This window comes from Trachymyrmex cornetzi, unplaced genomic scaffold, assembly GCF_001594075.2.
Source record: "Trachymyrmex cornetzi isolate Tcor2-1 unplaced genomic scaffold, Tcor1.1 scaffold313, whole genome shotgun sequence".
Taxonomy (NCBI): Eukaryota; Metazoa; Arthropoda; class Insecta; order Hymenoptera; family Formicidae; genus Trachymyrmex; species Trachymyrmex cornetzi.
The window spans coordinates 169574-194274 of record NW_017297828.1 but is presented as its reverse complement, the minus strand read 5'-3'; the positions used below and the strand labels follow the sequence as shown (position 1 = coordinate 194274).

Sequence of the window (24701 nt, the reverse complement as noted above, 5' to 3'; positions counted from 1 at the left end):
GTCACAATATGTGCTGCATATAAGAGTTTCAGATTTTACCCGTTTAAAATAAGTAGCCAGCAGCCTACAGAAAACCTCGAAGAACAATCCTATATGCTTTTAGAAACGAGATAGAGGCTTTGGTATAAGAGAAAAGAGTCGCCAAAAATTTCGTTCGTATACTACGAATAAAATTGACGTGAAGCCATGAAATCGAGCAGTATTTTAGTTGATGTCTTTCTAAGAGATGGGGTTGCAATATGTTAGATAAGGACAGATGAATGCGTTTGAGCGAGACACAACGATATATGATAAGTATAAGAAATGAATGAAAGTTGTCACTATTATCGAATTTGAAATTTAACAAAGTCTGTACTATCGACCTTGATTAAGTTTGACCGTCACTCCAGCATCCCCTTAAACGATCTTATTAATTCACGTAGTCGTGTCACCGGGACGGACATCCGTGAACCGAGATTCTTCAATTCGTTTAATTCGTTTGCAGAAAACGCGCGACCTGTTTCCGTAATTGCGGAAACGGGAACAACGAACGTGCACGCGCGCATTACAATGTGCAGCGATATCAAATTTTCTACGCGTGCATTGTCGTATATTTATTTAATTATCGTCTCGCTGCTACCTTCGGCTCTCGAGATAGAAGCATCTAAAAATTGCACGCGCGCATTTAGTGGGAGATACTATTTTATGCGAAAAGACGAGGTAGAGATATGTTGATTGCGTCGCGGCGCCATGAATGCGTTGCCGGTGCGAGCGGAAATATCACAGAGACAAAATTTTTCATAATCCGACAATCTGCAGATTAGCCAAGGCGGACTGCGAGCTTCCGATATAACTGCGTCTGGTGCATCGTTTAGAAGGATTGTGCGAGCCTCGTCCAACGTTCTTTCAACGAAATAAAAAATAATTAGTGTAATATAAAATATGATTTAAATTTATGAATTGAATTCTATTATTTAATGAATTAACTGTTATCTTTGTAGCATGAATTGCATGTTTTTTGTTCAAGTAAACATAGATAAACACAAGTGAAAATATGTAGATACACTACCACTCACAGTTTCAGCATACTCTCCGTTTATGGAAACGTAATATAATGAATAAAATATGAATACAGTTTGCATGGATTATTTTATTATATATTTTTTTAATTTATTTTTACATATTTTCACTAAAATTAGAAAATACTAATTTTTTAGATTTTTACTTCTTCCAGCTTTAAATTTTGATAACAGAAACCACTTAGAAAACTCTTCCTATTCTGTCGATAAGTTCTTTAAGTATTATTAATGACTTCAGTGTTTCATTTGGCGTTTAATTTCTGCAAGAATACTGTTTCTATACTATTTTCTTATTGTTGTTCATCATGATATCCAAATATTTATTGGAATCGAAATAGCCCCGAAAATGGGATATCAAAATTGAAATCAATATTTCTTCTAATCAGTGTATATATTTGTTTATTTAAGAAATGTATTTGTAATTTTCGTTTATAATTATTTTTCAACAATTTGCGACTTTATTGAATACTTCTGTGATTGACAATAAGAAAATATATTATATCATAATTTCATATTTTACGTCTGTATGAAAAATGGAATTGAAAAAACTTAAGATGTGCTGAAACCTTTGAGCGATATATATTAAAAGCATATATTAAGGAATAAAGTAAGAAGATAAAAAATTTATATAAAAAGAATTGCATTCTTAATAAGAAGAAGCTTTTATGGTTTATGTATTTATTTATAATATATTTATAGATATACATATTTATTATTATTTTATTCAAAATAATTTTAAATTAAAGTAAAAAAAAGTAGTACAGGAAAGTACATCGCACTGCAATCTTCAAAAAGATTAAATATTATTTATTTACTAGGCACGATAAGAGACGGATTTGTTAATAATTAATTAATAAAACGTATTATTGTATTAACAAATTACGATAGGAAAGTCTAGTGCCTTATTATCCATTTCATTAACAGCAACTACAGGATACAGCAATTGTAAAATTTTACGAATTACAAAGTCCTATATTTTGTATTGGTAGATTATTTTTATTAATAGTAAAATTAATTGACACTTAAAAAAGTTAAAGAAAATATATATTTAATAAAAATTTAACTATAGTATAAATTCATACCTTGAAATCGGGATCGGTAGTCATCCTCTTGAATGAACCGATAATATAAAGCGTGCCCGTACCCGTGTCTACCATCTTCGCCTGAGTACTATACCTAAAACACAATCACGATTTCCTGAATTGAAATCTTATGACCAATAATATTTTTTGTACGAGGTAATCGATTTTAACTCAGTAGAAAAATCCATGGATACAAAGAACGATGGGAATCCGGGACGCGTCCTATATTATCAAGAAGAAAGAAACGTCAAACGAGAAAAAGCGCAATCGATTTTGATACATTGAATATAAGCAGAGAGCTATCAGTTCGTCGTCTATAGCTTGTCCGCTTTTCGTTTTAACATCCTTTGACGTAATCCTTACGAAGGAGATTTCAGCACACCCTCGATTCTTATCCTCTGTCCCGAATTGTACTATGCAAGGGTGCCAAAGCATTGTGTATGCTTACAAAAGCCATTCGTGAGAAGGCGATTCTATTGATTTCTATCTTTCTGTAAAAACTCGCGAAAACTGTTTATATTACGACGGTAATAAGACTGAACTTATTTCTTAATTATTTTAATCTTCATTATATTTTTCCTCATACTTATTAATAGACATAGGATTTTTATGCAGATATTTTTTGCAGACATGCACAAAATATGCAGATTTGCATAAATATGTACAATGTGTACAAATAAATATGCATTTTTAGAATGCTTTTTTATTGAGAAAAAAATTATATTTTTATATTACTTTCCAATCTGCTTTCTAAAAAAATATGAAATTGCATAAGAATCCGATGTCTACTAATTAAAATTATTAAGGAATTATATTTCTGTGTAACTTATATTAATATTACAATCTACTGTGTTAGTATAAAATTATTATTGAACGATGAAAGTGTTTGCTTTGCATTTTGAATGCTGATTTGGGTTTTTTGAGGACCATCAGCTATCTTGAATACGCATTGTTAAATTAATTGACGATTATCGCTAGCTACGTGCCATGTCTTTAGGCCACGCTGTGATCTCCATCGAAGCGATGAACGGAGGGGAAGTCATGGAGCGGGAATGATTGAGGAGACGAAGGGAAATTTCACTTGACTGGTGACAAGAGACGTGGCCCTTTAATATTATTATATGATAGAGAAAAGGGAAGGAATACATTAAAGTATATTTCAAATTTTATTATATTTATTATATTTTTGTATAATTATTACAAAAAAGATGTATAAGAAAAACCATAGATTCTTTATATTTTAATAGATAGTATTAATAAAGTGAAATAAAGATCTATATATTATTATATTATATACATTTATGAAAAATATATTGTTTTTCCAAATCTTTTCTAGAAGTAGCATATGTAAAAATTTTATATATGAAAATTTCGCATTAAAACTACGTTTTCTTTTTTATATTTAAAGAATTTAAAAGATATACATTTTTATAGAAAAGATACTTTTTTTTCTTTTCCTTTTTTAAATATAAATTAAATAATGATATATACGCAAATAAAAAGAATAAAAGAACATGAAATTTAAAATTTCTATCTGAAAACTTTTAAGAAAAAGGAAAATCTTTTTCCTGCATAAAGAAAGTGAACGGAAGACGGAAGAGGGAGAGGCATTAGAGTTCACCAACACCCGCATGATAGACTCGAGGGGCTTATTCCGGCGGAGATACCTCTCGAGGACCGGCGACGATCATTAAAAGTTTAAACGGCTTCCATTGAGGCGAACGGCAGCAGATCCGACACTCGGCTCGAAGTCCGTCGCGCCCGCACCGGTTGCTTTGATTTCTCCGGCTTTTCTCGAAGGGAAAGGGAAAATCCGAACCGTCGAAGAAAGGCACGTAGACGTCACTTCCTAGCGTTTACGCACAATACGGGCATAGTAGATATAGTGACTTCGTGTGCCCGTAATGTAAACACACACCTCGAGGACGTTTTTCGACTCTCGATCTCTCAACTTTGACGTTATCGACAATCTCGTACGAAGTACTTTTAATACATACGTATAAACTAGCAGTGAACGTTCGAATATTTAAAATTAATGTCTATTAATTAAAAAGAAAAATTAATTGCGAGAATGAGATTGAATCCTATTTATTTATAACGATGATCACGTGTATCCACAAGCTGACGTATAATATCATAAATAATAATTATGCAATGAGTGTCTATCAGTTGAGAGAGAGAGAGAGAGAGAGAGAGAGAAGAAGTAAATTAATAAGATTGTAACAAGAATACTTTTTGAGGAATAAGTATGAATTTGAAAGAAAAATGAACTGAGTGAAATCACAAATGTCAATTAGTAAAATCACGAACTCCAATCAGCGACAATAATTACGTTGATAATTAATGTTAGTGGTTATATTATCGATATTCTCGAGAGATTGTTTGCTTTCTAGAGCATGTATTGGCTTATTATCGATAAATTGACGAGCTCATTGCGACATATTTGTCGAGTATCCCCAATCGGTTTGGATTTGGTTGCAGTCGATTGCACCGTGTGAGAGGTCGAAATCCTGGATGAAGATAAATGGGTGAGATTTCCTCGACCAACGAGCAGATCGAACTGTCGTCGCGTTTTAACCCGTCGTAAAAGCTTTTGTTGACCGAGCAATGATGAGGATCGCTATAAAATAGTAATTTTTGGGGATCAATTGGATTTCGATATAACTATCTCGATGTTCCAACGTGAAATTGGTAAAGTTTTGTCGACCGAGTAACGATTGAAGATTAGAATGGAGTAACAATCTCCGAGATTTGAGTCGGTTTAGGTATAGATATAGATATCTGCTCTAACCATGAGAATTTTTGTTGACCAAGCAACGAAGATTGAAAATCCGAGTAACGACTTCCGATATCTCAGGTGGCTTTTATCTTGATATTTCAATCTTGAAAATTTTCGTTGACCTAAAAACTATCTGAACGTCTTTCTGCAAGGATTGGAACAGAGATTGAAGTAAACTGAATAATCAATCAAAGTACATAGTCACGGCATAATACCGTTTGCATCCCTGTCAGAGAATAACGCGAACTGTACACGTGTCCACGGATAGGGGCGTGGGAATTGATTTGTACTGCCAAGAGCCGTTATACCACATGTTTACTAAGACGAGCAGCCCGGTTCTCGTAGCTCGGTTACTGTTGTGAAACCAGGAATACAGGCATCCGTAGCAGAGCCGAGGGATATTTAGACAAGTTCGGTTGTCTTCGCAAACTCCGTCCGATCCTACGGAGACGTTTATGCCACGCTAAGGATGCCTTCGAAGTCAATTTTGACCATGCATCAATCGGGGTCTGGCTTGTATACGGATATAGTAAAGCCTTTAGTACGAATTCTCTTGATATTCCACCTTTGATATAGATGATAAGATGATCGAGCTATATAATACTTTTTTTAATACTAATAGATATGTTTTTGTTTAAATGCTTCTTTAAGAAATATTTTATTTAGAGATCTTTTTATTCGAAATAATAAATTATTTAATATTGTTAGATACCTTAAAGGAGCAATGACAACTCAATCTTTTGAATTAAAAAAACAAACTTTTGTTATTTTTAACTTGCGTGTGTGTCAAAATGTAAATCAGTCTGTTCCTACGATTAGTTTTAAAGCGAACGACGTCCGTATTAACGTATGCAATTAGTAAATGATAAACTAAATTTAAGTCAAATTTATGGGTCAATTCTAAACGGAATCGTAAGACTCGTAACATATTCTCGTAAAATTTGTAAGAACTTATGACTAATGTTCTAATTTTATGAATATATCGTGAGACGTACGATTATTTATAAATATCTACGATTTCTTATAAATTTTATGGCTAGTAAGAAGCTGTAAAAATATTGTATAAGCACTTAAAAATTCTTACAAGTCTTATTAGGAATATGTTACCAGCCTTACGATTCTGCTTAGAATTTAGGCATTGTTTATTTACAAATTTATATATTGTAATATATTTTCTTGAGTTAAATTCTTCAACTTCATTATTTAGTTAAATTAATAACATATCGACTAAGAGCAGTACTACAAAAATAATTAAAAATAACTTATATTGGATATAATTTGATATGAATTTAACAATGAAAAGAGAAATTGAGTACAGAGTTAAAATAAATATTATTTAATGTCTTTTATTACTGATAATTTACTATGGGAACAAAAGATATTTAAATATCTTCTTTCAGTATATTTTATTAATTATGAACGTAAATATTGCGCGTAATATTTTCGCAAGCGATCTTTTTACGAAAAAGAACGCGAGATAATTTCTTCGAGAGTTTGAGGTACAACATTCGATCCCAGGCGTCGTAAAGCGTCGCGATTTTATCGCATGGGTCCAAAGCCTGCTTGCCGACTCGTCTCCACCTCTTCAAGATTTATTATGGCTCTCAGCATTCGAAGGAAGACAATGAGGGCGTCTTTTCTTCTGCACATGCGCACGCGCGCGATCGAACGAATCGCTATAAATCGCGAGCCCTTATCGGCTTCGACCGCCAACTGGGCGACCTTAACGGCGCCGAAATCTATGGACGTCGGAAAGTTAGACGGGCCCCAGTTTCCCAAAGTGATACGACCGCCGGGAAGAGAGAGGTCTCACCCTCATCTTACCCCGGTTATACGGTATTCTGTCTCCGTTCCCATTATCCTCCTCTATCCACTTTACGTACACGATATGTTCCCATGAGCTCGTTATCTCGATGTGGATAACACGACGTGCATCTCGAACCGTCAAGGTTCGTATTACCTATTGTAAACACGGATATCACATAATAATTGTGATATAAACGAACGGACAAGAATCGATAACTTGAAGCGAATCGCGGAATTGTCAGATAAAATACGAGATGCTCAAGGGGTTGTACATTATTTCTAAACTATTAAAATTGTATTTGGTGACGCAACTGTAATTTAATAATAACTTTCTCACCTTCTTGTTCCAGCGACTTCGACGACCTTACACCGGCTCCGGCTCCACCAGAACGGCGTCAGAGTCCAGTAGGAACTACTTGCGCTTCTCGCCCAGCCCTCCTCGGGGAACAAAAGGACCTGCGACAAAGAGTGAGTCATGTTTTGAATATTTCATCGTCTCCCACTAAAAAATTTCAAATGTACTCGTAAAAACATTGCACTGAGAAGAAAGTCTACTTGAGTGAACTGCGATGTAACTCTTATTTAATAAAATATATCGAGTTTATCGAGCAAACTGTATGTTGATGCAATTTCGTTAATGCACTGTAATTGTCGTAATTATAATATCTTTATTGACAAAACATGTCACATCAATTATACAACCTATTATATATGCCGATGCAATTTTATTAATGCGCCGTAATTGTAATTATAATATCTTTATTGACAAAACATGTCACATTAATTACGTGACTCACTTAAATGATTTTATTCTCAATTGAACGTATTTTGTTCCACTAAGCAGTTCTTTCTTCTCGGTGTAGGATAATAGAACGCGGAACGTCGATAGTAAGCTCGCTCGAGAGATGCTATAGCACTCTCAAATAAAGTAGACGGGATTGGAAAAAAGGCTTCGTCGGGACTTCTTCGCGGCGCTTCGACGAGTTCGAGGCTTCCCGAGGAAGATTTGTTGGAGTTCCTCCGCAGAAGGAGGAGGACGCCTTGCTGTCGAACGTATCCCTTCGCGAGAGAAAAAAAAATCCTCGACCTTCTTCCATCCCATGCATCCCACCCCGGTGATCCGGTTTCCGCTCTTCGGCTTTCCCGAACCTCGGCTATGTGACCGAAATATTGAAACCACACACCGAGCACTGTTTCTTCCTCCCTATCGCACGCGACAAAGAGGGAAGAATCGTCGCGTCGTGTCTTTCTCCTCCTTCTACGGTTCCTTCGCACGCGATACAGGCATCCGTCATCCCGAGGATTTTCTATACCGCAAACGTGGATAAATCGCTCTTTAATCGGTACACATATCTCACGAGAAACATGTTGTTGTTCTTCTTTCGCTTGACAGTTTGGCAGAAACTGGTGGATTGCGTGAAACTTAGTTCGCCTAGATCGATTCCAATGCCGATTTCTATAGTTAACAAAGTTATAGAAATCATGAAACTTAAATTTTCTAAATATTTATAACTACACTGAAAGAAAAGATTGGCTGCTGCAGCAAATTAGATGGCATAGCATTTTTAATTGACAGCTAATTTTTGGTTGCAGTAGCCAATTTTTGATTGTGTTAGCCTATCTGCAATGTCATAGGATTTCGATTGACTAATGCAACCAAAAATTGGCTGCTACAGCCAATTAAAAATGTTACATCATATTTTACCATCTAATTTGCTGTAGCAGTCAATTTTTTCTTTCAGTGTACTCTTTTAGAGTGAGATAATTTTTTAGAGTAAGATTTTACTCTAACGATGAAAGTATTATATATGCATCATATTCATCTTTCAGTATTTTTAATATAATATTTCCATGAGAAATTAATAAAATAATGTTATCCCAGAAGTTATGTGAAATTCCGTTATCCCGCTGCAAATCCAATATTGAATCACATACCGAGGCAAATATTTCGCTTTATCAACATAAACCATTTCGCTTCTTCATTACTATTACCTGGCATCTGCAAAGCTCCCTTGGCAACAGTTTTGCTGGCACCCCAAATATTCCGCGAGATAACCATGCATTTCCGTCGAAATTACGATACGTCGTAAATTGCCATCTGTCAGCAAGAATGCACTTTCTTCTTCCCTCGAGCTATGAGAGTGAGGGTAGCAAGACGCGAGAAGAGAAACACACGGAAAAGTCAAAAAGATGAAGGGTTGGAAGAGTTGCTCTCGACGATTGGATATCTCTCTCTCTCTCTCTCTCTCTCTCTCTCTCTCTCTCTCACTCCTCCGTCTTTTTCGGGTTACCACGAGATAGTTCGTTGCCAAAATTTCTTGATTTGCCGTTCCGGAACAGCGGAACAGTCGGCGGGGACATTCTCTGAGAGTGAGTGAAAGAGGAGAGAAGGGGGAAAGCGCGATTTTATCGAATCTCGTGGAATTGCATTCCAGCCACGTAAACGGGAATATCGAGATTCAGATGAACCTCCACCTCGTCCCTCTATTCCGATACGAGTCGAGAGTGCAACAAATTCACGATTAACGTCCGTTCCCTGTTTTTTCCTTTTTATTTTTTATTCTCGTTTCCAATAGTAGTCAAATCGACGCGTGGTAATCAAACGATCCTCAGAACTTTATTAGATTTTGATTGCCGAATGCTCCAATCTATATACATAATGTTATGTATAAAATTGAGTTCCATTTTTCAAATATTGATTTCGATTACATTACAAAAACTATTTTTACTGTTGTAGATTTTTTTTTACATAAAAATGAGTTTTAATAAATTAAATTTTCTCTCTCTCCATCCATCTCTCAGTTCAGTTATATACATAATTCGGTTGGATCGATTCATAAAACCGCAAGTTTTTTATATTTAAATGTCAGCTCAAAAGTACGTATTTCTACTTCTAGCTCAGTTGAGAAATAAATTACGGTAACATGTACGCAAACAAATATCCTCCGTTGGACTTTAATATATTAAAAATTTAAAGTTCCATATTACTGAGTTAACTTCGTTTCGCGAAGTTTCCCACACGTTAGTTTTTCCAACTTTTGCATAGCATTGCCCATATATGACGATCACACGGTGAAACCGAGCACATTTCTGCAACGCGGAAAATCTATCCTGCGGTTATAAAGTATGTATAAAGCTGAAATTACAATTCGCGATAGACTGGCGCAATTATCCGCTTGCTCGCCGATCAAATTCACATGATTACGTTTGCAGTGTCGATTCTACTGTTCTCTCTTTCTCTTTCTCTTGATTCGATACCGCAGCAACCAATCGAACGTGCTTCACGGTCGAGTTTACTGGTCTTTAATGATGTTTCGCGAATCATCGAATCGCATTAGTCGGAATAGTGCTTTCGCATCTATTCGGTCAGATATTCGTTATTTAGCATTTTATGCTGCGCTATATTATAGCGCGTGGCAGGTGTTATATCATGATTATGTTTGACCCGACCATCATGATACAGTCTTTTAACGTATTATATATTCTGCTATTTTATATATGATTAATTAATTCAGTCTGGATATAATTACTTATTTTAATTGTAGTTAGTTTAATTGTTCTTAATTCTCTGTTTATTGTTATTAAAACACAAATAAATAAGGATATTAAGGTATTAAGGTATTAAGGTCTGCTTCGAAATTGACCTAAATCGTGTTCGACGTAAACAGCTTATAATTCAGTTCTCCTCGGAAAAAACTTTAATATAGTTAACCAGTAATTGAAAGCTTTAGAGAGACAACAAAAAAAACGCAAGATCAATGTTTACAGCTCTCGGATTTCCGTCGAGTTAAATTTATTGAGTTATCAGGCGGAAACTGATTGAAGCTTAGACTGGCTTTTTAATTTTGATCGAGAAATATTTTGACCCACTAATTATTTGTATATCGTGTCGGGAAATACTGAATGACGCGCCAATATCCGCCTTTTTACTGCTTTAATAAGCAAGGATCACGCATGAATCTCACAATTTCCGTTTTCGAACTCGAGTATGGATGGGGATCATAAGGACGAAGTTCGGACAAAGTAAAATAAAAGTAAACGATCGTGCACGTGCAAAGTAGAGCAAAAAGAACCAACTGCGACTGCTAAGGGCTGTGAGTAAGGGTGGAATACAAACAGCCGAAGGGACGAAGGACAGAATTTCTCGGCCAAAGTTTCCGCGCTCTTTTCTTCCATCTATTTTTCTTTCCGGCCCTTTTTTCCGTTTTGCTTCTGTAATTTTCACCCGTATATTTCGTAATTCCAAGACGACGCATATCTGATCTCAGAAAGAGTGTTTATTGTTTATTAAGGACATTAAGGACTTTTTCCTTTCCGAACGAGTAAACCAATTCACAAACTGTTGACTAAATTTCAATAGAGAAATTAATAAAAGCTTTACTACAACGGACATGTTTTTCAAACAGCATCCATTATAATTCAAATTTACGAGAGAATAACAACATTTTGTGTATGTCATTTTGTCATACATTATAAATGCTTACATTATAAATGTCGCGATTATGGGAACATGTCAACCACAATTGCAATCCTCCTTCCTCCTTTGTATAAGAACAATCGAACAAATTGAACCAATTCTCACGGATCGGAAACGATCAGAAAGCGGTCGCGGGCTTGTGTAATGGCTGCCCTTTCCTGTCGAACATGCAAATTTATCGGCGTTCAAACACCGAAGCGCCCAGAGGCGGACAATTTGTGCATTAACGATTCCAATTGCCCGTCGTAGTTATGGTTTCCTTTTTTGCGGAATGAAAACCTTTTTCTATCTTGTTTATGTCGTTTTTATCGGAAACTCAACTGTCGCGTGATAGTTATCTTTAACGCTTGAAATAAGGGAATAAATTTGATATAATTATGAATACTAAAAAATATAGATGTCGATTTACTTGCGGTGTTTAACTGTTTATATAAGTCTCACCGTGTTAATATTGATTTAAACATTAATAAGACGTAGATTTAATACTACATATGTAGATTTGACATCATAGTTTAACACTCATAGTATTAAGAATGGTAAGAATTATAGGAACAATGGTGTTAATCCACATTTTTTTGAGTGAATGAAAATAATTATCAATCGCAAAATTCAGAGATACAACAAACCAACCTATGTTTCATTTTTCTTTTCACACTTAAATCCTAGATATTAAAATTCTTTCGCACAAAACGTCGCAATTCTCCTGCAATTAATGCTCTCGCAATTAAAGTTGGGGCTAAATTAAGTTTCACGAATTTAATTTTCTCGGCTCTAAGATTCATTTCGAGTCGGAATATCGAAAAAATGGGTTGGACCCGCTGTTGCACCTGCAAAATTGTTCCACTGCACTTTCATGCAGAGTCTCGCGATTGCATTGTTATCGTCGCGTTCACACACTGCAATAACGAGGAACGGAACAACCGTCGTCAACGCACCCGATATTATGCGCACAAAGATCACTGTCGCGTTTATGTCGGCCTGAGTACCGTTGATTGAATAAGTGGATTCCACGCGCCGGTTGGCGTCGTCGCCACGACTTCCTTCTTCTCTTTCTGCAGCGCGCTCGCGAGTTCTCTTCTCGGTAATTTACCATCCCTCAAATCACAGGGAGGCAACCGGAATTTTGCAACGTTCCTTCCTCAGTCACGCCCGTCATCTATTTTCCTGCTCCACTTCCGCGTGTCACGAAGCATGCTTAATTATCGTCGGAAACGACGTTAACGCCCATTATAATTTTGTGCGATCGATTTTCCGCGCGCGTTTTATACAAGTAGTTCACAAAAAAGTTCACCAAAGTATGTACTGCGCGGACAATTGGAGAAATATTTGACGTAATTAGGTCGCGTTTGGAGTGCCATTATCGAGCAAACGTGTTTCATTAATGACGAAATTGAACAGGAAAGAGAGCAATTTTAATTGATAACAATCGATAATGAAGTACAATATAGTTTTTTGCAATACAAAATTTCATTGAGAGGAGAGATCTTTTAATTTATGTTTAAGTTGAAAATTAAATGGAAATATTATAATGTGTTAACAGAGGGAAAAATAAAATGGAGAAAAGAATGCTAAAATATTGTACACTATCGAATATGGTTATATGGTGATATGGTGAACGATTGATTATTTCGAGCAAAATATCAATTCAAAATAAATAATGCATGAACAATGAATTAATCATGTTTGAAGGTGATCTTAAATCAATAACGATTTCAAATTAAAATTTAACTTTTTCACCAGTTCATCCTGAAAATTTATTCTATTTTATTTTCTTCCTACTATACGTTTTGTCATACGTTGTGTTTTGAATACTTTTTACATACTATATTAATTTATTAAAATATTCATTGTTATTTCGCTGTTGATGTCGTATTTCCTCAGACAGTACGTTTGTGAAACAGCCTATATCTATAGCTCTATAGCTTGGACAACAAACACCAAGTAGTCCTGTTATTGATACTAGATGTTACCGACTAGATATCCATTATTGATACCAGATATTGTCGACCTAATATCAATTTGTGCCAGGATTGTCAAGTGTCAAAGGTATCGCGCGAATGCAGCCACGGCAGCTTTATCGTGCATGGCTCACTGCCGTCGTATCATGCTCACCTTAATTTCGGAAAATCCGGTTCGGACGCACAAGCGGCGGTGCAACCGCTGAAGCGTGGTTGCAGTTTCGCAAGCGAGGCGAGGATATCGTCATCGGTGAACGATAGCCCGCGTTTCGCTATTCGTGCGACCGTGTTGGCCGCACATTGCGCATAGGGGATGCCGGTTTACTCGATAATCCGGTAGTTTGGTCCATTGCCCCGCCATAATCCCATCCCAGCTCCGCTACGCTGGACGCGCGGCATCCCTTCGTGACAATGGCTCTGCAGGCATTTCTTTAGACCAGTGTCTCTCAGAACGAGATGATTCTCTGGCGGACGAATTTTTACGAAAAACTAATAGATTGAGATAAGATCTAAGAAATTCTTAATTTTTTATAGATATTCATAGTGGGACGTAGAGTAACGTTGTTTGTTTGAAAAACCAAGAAGTCCTCTGTCTTCAAACAACGCCACTCTACGTCCCACTACGAAAAATTAAGAATTTCTAAGATCTTGTCTCAATCTGTGTAGTTTTTCTGTACTTTTTCGTAATTTTTTTTCCTCTAGAACCGCGATCAATTTAGGGTTATGAGTAATTTGAAACGCGTTTATCATTTCTAAAAAAAAAAAATAATGTATTTCGCGAAAAATTTTATTGATCCTGATGTTTACAGCACACATCGAACATAGTTATCTGATCGTTATCGTGAACGAAACTTAATTAAATTTCCATCTTCCATTATATCGCTGATCATTAAGCAGCCAAGTATAATGCGATAACATACAGTCAAGAAGTTTCCGCCGATTGTACGTTCGTAGTTTCGAGGGAACGAACGCGCATAGCGATCGCGAATCCAATCCCGGGTTAATGGACTGCGGACGTAAAATCGATAGACTGACGATAAACGTCATTGTCCTTCCGAGGAGCGATTCGACGGAATGGCATCGTTGTTCGACGTATCGTGATGCGATGCACCGCGCCGCGCTGATTCGGTCCATCTGCTTGTCAGAATGAAGTATCGGACAGCTTTCTCCGTGACCGGGCGAATTGCGCCGGCACCTAAATTTCGCCTGGGATTAGCTGATTGTGAATTGCGATCGTGGGACGTGCTGCTACTGTATTGTACATACTGCATCAAGTCGCGCGAACTGAGGCCTGATGATTAATCCGTCAAGAGAAATTGGTCACACGGGAAGATGTATATTTACAGTCTTCCTTTGTGATAGTATGATGATTTCCTAGATTGCATCGTGTGACTGCGTTGAACTTCCTTTCGTCTGTATTACAAACGGAGATACTGTCAAACGTAGTATTGATGTAAGCTTCTTGAATATTTTGTAATCTTATGTCTTTATTTCAAATCTCTAAATACTTATAATTTTATTTCTCAGTGTTATAAAGTATTACAGCGCTTATTTATTATAACAATGACATAATTAAAAAATTGCTATTTTTTGGTTGTTTACACAAAAAGAACGGAAACATAAAAAAATGAGGAACAACATACTTAAAAAAACATTTTTATTCTTCTATAATCAATTATTATAACCAAAATTGCAATTCAAAATTAATATAGTACAATATTTTAATAATTCGAAATATATTGAAATTTATTTTCTAGAAAACTTTTTCTTAAGTTATATCATTGTTGTAGCAGATGAGTGACATGTAAAAATTCTCTATTTTCTATTAAATTTTCCAATAATAGTTTGTTAATTTTTTTTACCTATTCATATTTCTATTTTTTTTCTAATAATCAAAAAGGAAGCTATATTTCGATAATGAAGCTTTATGCCCCCTAATCAATGGGATTCAATGCAAAAACTATGTTATTCATAGAATATATGCTATATATATATATATATATATATATATTAGTGATTATAATGAATTATTTAATCCACAGTAGAGAATAGCGTATATTCTGCGAATAACATATAGCTTTTGCATTGAGTCCCATTAATTAGGGGGCACGATTAACGTATTAACGTGATTACTCGGTTCGTTACGCCGCCATATACGCATCGCCGTTCGCGTCGCCAAATTTGTTCAACCTATTTCCACGTTCTCGTCGAAACTCAGCGACATGTATTAGCGAGTTATTACGTATGCCGTACGCATGTTATCATTTATTCATTTCAGTTATTATAGGACCACTCAGCGTCATTATCGGCAATTCAGGGCGACTCGAGTTATTTCATTTGCATTTTTGTACCTACGTTACTGTTTCAGACAATCGTTGTTATATGCAGAAGTAGATTCAAAAAGCCACTGAATTTCAAACAGAATAATCGTTTTTTTTATTATACTTAATGACATATTTTACCTAATCACTAAATAATTACATGATTCAATTCAACTTAACGAGTTAGATTAACAATAAAGATTATTTTTATCTTAATCTTAAAACTTTTTAATAAAAATTTGAAATAATTGAAGATTAAAATATTAAAATATACGATTTTTACAAGTATAATAAATTGTAATGCTCTTCCACGGTGTTACAATTTTGTATAATATCAAAAGAAATAAAGCTATACAGCTGTATGTTTAAAATCAGATTAAATAGCAAAGGATTAACAGATCGTGCGGAAGCGAATCATGGAAAACCTTCGGCGTCCCTAAAACCCTCACGTGAATGCGGTCGACGATCTCGAATCACGAATGCGAATGCCGAGGGACCGGTGAAACCTCGCATCGATATATCATCTGTACAATGTCCAAGCATCCGAAGGACACCCGATATCGCACTTGCCGTGATTCGCTCGCCTTGTAATTCGAGGCGAACGACGTACGTTCCGTTTCCCTCCTAGACATTACAAACGTGCGCTATGCCCGTGAGAATTGATTAGAAGCACGAATTGATGAATCATAAGAATTTTGTCTTTAAACAGTAACAATATATAATGGCATATAACACAATGTGTAAAATATATACAAACATTGAAGTAATACTTTAATAATAATATTAATATATTTACTTTTTAAGGGCAATTCTTGAAGAAGCCCATCTCAAGCATATAATCTTCTCAAATTTGCGAAAAAATATATAAGAGATTGTTATATTTTACTAATATCACTCTAATTAAAATATTAATTACAAACAAAAATCACTAAATACATTAATTATTTAAAAATATCGATATTAACTTAATTTGAAATGTGATAATGTCCACCGATCTTTTATCCACTTTGATCAATCGGACCTGTCAATATTACATAAGATCGATCTATGTAGACGATTGAAAATAAGAAGTCCGTTTGTCGAGGGATGCTGTCTCTGGGGAAAGCGATAATCCGCAAGATAATCTAAAGAGAGAGCGAGAGAGAAAGAGAGGGAGAGAGACAGAGAGAGGGAAACAAACGCCACACAATCATGATTACCAATGTCGTGTCGAGTTTGTAGTTCGCACTGTGTGTCGGTGGTTCGAATTACCGGTGTCTGCAAGCATGTCGCGGTAGACATGCGAAGATCGTCGCGTCACTTAGCGAGATCATATATACAACGACGACTCCGGCAAGTTTTGTCGAGGACATGCTGGGCTAGCAACGACGCCGTCGAATGCATGCAAATAACGTTGTTGCATTTCGCGACAAAGGAGAATATGATATTCCGCCTGTACCAACTAAGCTTCAACGGAGCACCTGTACCGAGCTTTCTCAGGATACGCACGTACATCGTAATTTGAGTTTGGCCAAGGAATTAGCCAAAGTGCGAAGCAACAATAGAAACTTTGGCATACTATGCGCGAGTTACATATACATATACACGGCATATAAATGTCAATATATGGAGCATATCTGAGAATGTGAGCGACTAAGATCACATCGGAACTACAGAAGTCAATACAATGAAAGAAAAAATTTTTTCATTTTGGCTGCTGCAGCAAATTAGATCGTAAGATATGGCATAGCATTTTTAATCGGTTGCAACAGCCAATTTTTGGATGCTGCAGCTAATTGTTGATTGTATTAGCCTATCCGCAATATCAATATAAGATTTCGATTGGCTAACGCAACCAAAAATTGGTTGCTACAGCCAATTAAAAATGCTATACCATATTTAATCATCTAATTTGTTGCAGCAACCAATCTTTTCTTTCAGTGTAGGATGTGAATTGTACGAACTTGGTAATTTCAAATATAAAATTTATAAGCATCATATTTTATAAGAAAATTTTCTAACAAAAATAGATACCCTTTATAAACATTTATCTTTTATTTAAGAAATTCTCAAATTTCTGGGCATTTTAAAGTTAGAGTGTCTAATTAGTTAAATAAATATAAATCACAAGCGACGCTAAATGTTTGTTGTTATTGATAATAAAATGATTTTTAATGAAATATGAATGGGGATATTAGATAAGATAATAGATCGACCTACAAAAAGAGCTTTTTACAATGGACAGCAGTCACAGTTTTGTGTTTCTTATGGCAGTCTCAGTGCGGATTACGTCGTTTCGGCGTTATTCTGCGCGCTCTTCGGGGTTTTATCGGTCGCTTCGTTTTGTCCTTTCTCACGTGCGGGCTGGTGACTCGTACCTCGAAGACAAAGTGCCGAGAGAATTTTCCGGGTTAGCCTTGTTCCGGAAAAAAACTAGTGAAACGACACGGTACGGGCCAAACGATGTGCAGTACCAACCGATAAATATACATCAGGATTAAATCCGGCTTTTTTTCTCGTAAAAATATCAGAAATCGTACCATGTCGATTTGGACCTCATTTCTCTCGTTCATCTTGACGAACATCTAATTAGATACAACGGGATTTTGTCTAGTATTTTTATTTTAGAAAATAGAAGTCAATTTATTGTGAAATATTACGATATCTTACTAATATTTTAATATATTTTCAATTTTAATTTCAATTTTAATTTATAATATACAATATAATTTTGATAATGTCAAAGATTGTGTTTTATATGGCACGATATGCGTATATAAACCTATACTACAAACTTTGAATCCTTAAGAAATCGCACTTTTTAATGCACCTGGGAATTTAGAAAATGTAAACATGCTATTTACTACTGAATCCTAAATTTATTTCTCGTCGATAATTTACTGGAATGAACAAGCAAAACATAGTCTGTATCTTGCTTTATCCGCTTTTCGAATCATTCTCCCTCGATTTAATGTACTTTCTAGCTATATACATAGACATCGTAAGTTATTTTCGTGAGTAAGTCTCTCTCTCTCTCTCTCTCTCTCTCTCTCTCTCTCTCTCTCATTTTATATATATATAAAATATATATAATCCCCCCTCTCTCTCTCCCCCTTCCTCCCTCCCTCTCCCTCTTCCTTTCCCTCTCTCAGTGGAAAGTGGCTTCCCGACAGAAATTCAGAGATTTCCACGGCATCGATTTCAATCAATCCTGTTGCCGTCTTTCCTCGTCTCTTTTCCTTTTCCGGTTCTTCTCATGAAGTTTCCATTTACGTCTTGAGGAATTGCTGTTTCCCGAGCATTCATTTGCACTGGCGAATTTACTCTCTGTCCGATACTTATCAAGGATACGGCTGACACTATACGGTTAACACTATGAAATCAACAGTATATTCTTTTAATGAAACATTTTGTAAAGGTTTTTGTTAATTTGCTCGCGTAGATATCAATGTGGATTTTTGACGTTTCAGATTAATCCGTCCGTAACATTTATTTGAAGTTACTTTTGCATGTGTGTGTGTAATTAAAAATTAATTTATTGAATATTCTTCTAAAATTTTGACATAATTTAAATGGTGTAATTAGATGTATATTATAATGCATATACTTATTGCATATTTATAAACAGTATGTATTATATAGTATATATATTTTTTATTTATATATTATAATGTATCATATTTGTAATGAACATGCAGTGTATGCATTTTTAAATCCTAGAATTATATGAAAGCAAGAGCAATATCCCGAAAACGAAAATAATGCTGTGTAAATTTTTTTTTTTCATTGTTGTTGCAACACAATTTTTCTGCGAAAGCAGCAAAACACGTCCTGTTAATCGAAAAAACACATCACAGAACAATTAAGCGCGACGCGCAATGTACCTACTGCATCCAGTTGTTATCCGTGAAATTCGCACTTCGTTCGGTCGAGTTTAATGATCTATTAAAACCGTAGCAATCGAGTTTTACCGGGACTTCCGTCTCGATACATACTACCGGGCATCAACCTTTTGCACTCCGGAAAAAACGGGAACAAAGAACTCGTTGTTTGTTATTATCTCGAAAAGTACAATGAATACGAATATGTCAAAAAATTGTGAATTGTAATAATAATATTTAATTTTAATATCTGAAAATCGACAGTAATACGCTTAATTCTTGTGGAATTTAGCTTACTTTTTATGAGATTTTATGAGATAATAGACATAAATTGTCAGACTAACTCGCAGGCTGTCATGCGACGCCTTCACATGCTCGCTTTCTGCATACGAGGCATACTCGATGGTGCCTCGTAAATTAAAGGACACAATGGCTGACATGGAAACGTCGTAGCCCCTCTTCAAACTGGAAACCTGAGGATAAAACGTGAGGATGATCGAGAGGACAGTCAGCGAGAAAACAAAGAAAGGTAGATCATCTGTGAGATATTTCTCTGTGCAATAAATAAAAATATTATCCGGTGTTAACTCTTAAAAAATATATTTTAAACATATTTAAAATATATTGTGGTATATTTTATTGTATACCTAATAATATAAAATACAAAAATATAATATAAAATAATATAAAAGATTGCAAATACGATATAAATAACAATAAAATGTTTACATATATAAAATATATAATAAAATATAATAATAAACATATTAAAAATAAATTGAAATAATTTAACTTTAAATGAAATGATTTATTTTTTAACATTATTAATAAATAATTATAATAAATAATTGTCAGTACATTAGATAGTCAATAGCGCTCTTAACATTAACGCTTAAAAATTATTTTTTTATGTTAGCCCATTTGAATGAATTCACGGTGGGATGCTCGCGAGGGAAGAGTGATGGTTCGAGTGCAAGTAAAGAGGCTTAAACAAGAGAGGCTCGTTAGAAACAAGTGGCGTCGATTAAAAACGCCGACCCCCATCTCGCTGAAATACATCAGCAAATACGCGAAGGTGCTTTTCTTCAAGCTGCATTTCCTTTTCTTTCTCCGTTTTTTATTTTTTATATCCTTTTTAACTTCCTTTCCTTATCTGTGTGCGTTGTCTTCCACTACAATGCTCAGATTTTAGGTGGAAAGACCTTTGCCACGGAGCGATTGTTTTCTCTTTATGAAGCGGTTTATATTCAAAAAAGTTTAAAATAATAATAGAAGGATAATAAGATTTGAATTATTAAACCGAGGAGACTTTTTATTCAGAAGAAATGTCGGACAAATACAAAATATTTTTATTACAAAATTTAATTGCAATGCAAAAAAATATTATCTTTCCTTATCGATGAGAAACAAATTTTTTCAGTTTAATCTATTAACCAATTATATTGAATAATTATGATTCTACGGCTTCCGAAGCTATAAAGGCACCGTGCGTCAACTCACCCCAAGCAGAGCTCGCCGGTCTTTCCCGTTACCTAGTAATATCTCGTAATATCGCACGGCTCGTGTGTGGTGAAGCGGAATACACGCATGGGCGTCTATTTTCCCCCGGCGTGTTTTGCATAATTCGAGTGGGAAATGGAATCCGCGGCATGCCGGAAAAGCGCGCAGCATATAGAACGTTCTGTTTAAGACTAACGATACTGTCCGTCAGAGTCATATAGTAATGTAATATATAATAATATTTAAAGCAGACGTACATATGTTGTGCGAAATTGCCTGGCATTTTGCCTTTGGGGATCAGCACGAGACACAGTAGATCTCCACACGATAAGAGACTCACGTCACGATCTCGTAATATTTAGATCTTCGCAACATTTGACCTCGTTTTGCTAAATACCCTAATTTTCTCTCGACAAGAGAAGATACGACTATCGCGCAGGAGAGAAAGAGAGAGAGAGAGAAATTCTTAAAAAATGTTAGACTTTTCTAATCTTTCTCTCTCTCTCTCTCTCTCTCTCTCTCTCTCTCTCTACATGCTTCTGAAACTATAATTACTTCTAAAAGTAAACAATATTTTTAGGATTTTCTCAAATTACAATAAAACTCAATAAATATTCACTCGATTATAAATTTAGGAATCGGCGAATTGGAAAATTATATTACGCGGTACAAATTATATGCGATGCAATTCTTATCTATAATCGCTGGAAATGATAGTTATTATCGTCCAGATTTTCCTCACGATCGCTTGAAATGAAATAACGAGCTGCAGCGAGCTGTAAACCTTCAGAGACCAGCGACTCCGTTCGCAGCTTCTCGAATACACCGACATAAATTTCGACCTATACCCGCCGGCAGTAAATCCATCCTTGGGGATCGATCAGCGGTGCAATCGCAATAAAACGTTATTGTTGCGTACAAAGAGGATGGATGTAGAACGAACCGCGCCGCATCTCAACTGAAAATGCGAGCTTGCTCTATTTTACTGTTCATTTCTTAAGAAGAATACCGGCGTAAAATAAACATTTTTCAACGTTGACAGAGCCAAATTCCGTAAAGCTTCATTTAAGGAGGGAAAAAGGAACAGCGCTTTTTAATTAAAGATATGGAAACGCGCTTCTTCACGATTGTATACGAAATTATCCAGAGTACCGGAAGGAAGGAGGCACAAATGAACTCAATAATTCGATACGATGAAAAACGCGCATTTCCCGAGTGCAAGCAATCAGTATGAAAGCTTATTGTCGTTCTCGTTCTCCCTACCGCGAAGACAATGGCGAATCCTTGCGATTACGGGACTTAGACAGCATACGGTAAATTCACACAGGATCGTCACGAGCCATTACGTTATTATTACAACACCGCGCAGTTTGTCCGTATTACCTTAATGGCGACGTGGCAGTCGTATCTTTTCCCTCTTTGGGGCTCTATATCCTATATGGCGAAAAGGTACCGGTATCTACGTGAGACCATAAACGCAAGAATTACGTCACCGGGTGCTGTAACACATGTTCACATGCGTCTATAAACGAGACACAAGGGAACATTATCTCAAATCGATTAATCCAACCTCCAGGATTATTAAAAGTCATCTTTCATTTATTTCAATCCGTTGAAATGATGAACTTCCAATCCGTTTAGTAAGAAGAAACGTATTTGCCTGACCGATTTAATTTTGAAATCGGATTATTCAAAATCGATTTTTCCCCCACGAGGAAGATTGTAAAGTAACTTTAATATCGATATTAGGGTGATAAATTCTTAGTTATGAGCGATATTAACCTGCTAGATACGGCATTGTCTTGTCGTTAAAAAAGGAATTTTTTTACTAAACTTTTTGCTAAAAAATGACTTGTAAATGAAGAATCTATTGCTATATATATATCAATATATGATATCAACATATGGTCTTTCTAGCAGTTAGAAGTATTATATCTCAGTGTTTAATACTACCTACAATACATTTCTAGTTCTTAAGTGTAATCTGCGCAGATCCCGAATTTATTCCGAATTCAATTTTAAATAAAATGTTGCAAATGTGCAACGTTTGCCTTTAGAGGATTAAATATCCTAATAATTAAGTCGCAAATCATAAATTCTATCGAACAATTCAATCGTTTAATTTATTCTCCCGAACTTTCCAAGTTCAACAAAAAAAGTTTAACAAAATGGTTTTTCAAAACTACAAAACTATCGATTGATATCATATCAATGAAAAAGCAAATCCAAAGAAAATGACTGTTGGACGAGAACACCCGGTAGATATTCTACGCGAAACACACGTCTCGTCGTACAAAGATACGAAGATACAACATACAGCGCGCTTTTATCTCGCGGGGCACGCGATATCGGGGTGGTCCAGGAACAGCACGAAAAGCTCGCTCCCGCCTGGCAAGCGTCTCGGGGGAGGAAACGGCTGCGTGCATTGCGCCCCCGCGCGCGCGGTATGCACCGCGTCCTGCGACCTACATCAACAACGGACGCGAGTACAGCGAGAGCGAGGATACATTATTACTGCCATCGGAAAGCGAAGCTCTCTCCGATGCGATGGTAGTGCGACGGCCGGAGGGTGTTTCAGGGTCGGTTGCCATGGCGATACGCTGGGACTGCTGCCACGGGGGTGCAGCCTGGAATATCCACCCCTCCTGCCTCTTTTCCGCGATTCCCTCTTCTCCCTCCTTCCCTCTCTCGACCATCGCTTCCCTCCCTCTTGCCTTCTCTTCTATCTCTCTCTTTCTCTTTACGTTTCTCCCTCCTCTATCGTTGCCACCGCTCTCACCGTTTGCGTTTTTCTCCCCGTATACATACGTATTCACTCGGCCGCCCTCCCTACCATCCCCAACCACCTTCCTCATCGCCCTCGCCGGCCCTTTCGCCCTCTTTTGTTCCCAGGCTGACTCCCTTTCAACGAGAAGGTAACGGTGGCTGGCTTTGGCCTCTCTTCTTTTCTCTCCTTCTCCGACGTCTAATCGCGCATCGTCCACCACGCGATTTTATTTCGTCATGGCGAGTTTAATCCCCATACTGCGCTGCACTGCGTTAGCACGTCACTTGCGGTATTGTTGCGCGATAACGATCGATAATGCGTAATAACGGCTCACGAAAACGTGACTATCACGCCGACGAAATTTCGCCCGATGTGTTCATCGCGAATCGCGACCAATCATCATTCACAAGCTTGAAAGCGACTTTGTTAGTAATTGCTCTTCAACCACTGCAATCAATATCCAAACTGTATATTTATTCGTTATCGATATCGATAGGTACCAGTATTTTACCAAAAATTTGATATAAATATTAAAAATTTAAACGCAAACTATAGAAATCAAAGCCTTAAACGGTCTAGCAGGATCTTAAATGCTTGTATGATTCTTGTGTGAATTTATATAGGGTAACTCCGGTATATACGCCGCATCTATCAAAAACTTAATTTATTAAGTATTATTTACTATGTTTAAAATAAACGAACTATATCAGCAAAAACTTTGTACTGTCTACTACTATGAAAAAAAATTAGAAATCCGAAATATTTAGTTTTCGTATTAAAAAATGAACTTTTTGAAATCTTGCATTTTTGCTACATATAGATAATGGGTGGGATATATGGCAAAAATGCAAGGGTTTCAACAAACTAAACAAAGAATACGAAAGCAAAGCATTTGTATTTTGCTATACAACATGCTTTACTGTTCCTCTACACGTATGTATCACGAAATAACCACTAGGTCTTTTACACGCCTTATAGTAATCATTAGACTGCGCAAGTTTATGCAAAATACTTAACTGAATGTTTTGCATAAAATGCATATTTTGCAATTTTGTAAATTTACAGATGGCAATCTCAATCTTTTTACTTCACC

At 36.1% G+C, this 24701-nt stretch overlaps 1 protein-coding gene across 2 annotated transcripts in view; it reads right to left on the bottom strand.

Moving 5' to 3' along the window:
• Positions 1–24701, bottom strand: part of LOC108762650 (uncharacterized) — a 44608-nt gene that overhangs the window by 4205 nt on the left and 15702 nt on the right. For both annotated transcript variants that reach the window (XM_018509729.1, XM_018509728.1), the window contains 2 exons: positions 7063–7181; positions 2141–2234 (listed from right to left, as the gene is read on the bottom strand). In XM_018509729.1, coding sequence (XP_018365231.1) covers positions 2141–2234; positions 7063–7181 — 213 coding nt within the window. The remainder of the gene's footprint in view (positions 1–2140; positions 2235–7062; positions 7182–24701) is intronic.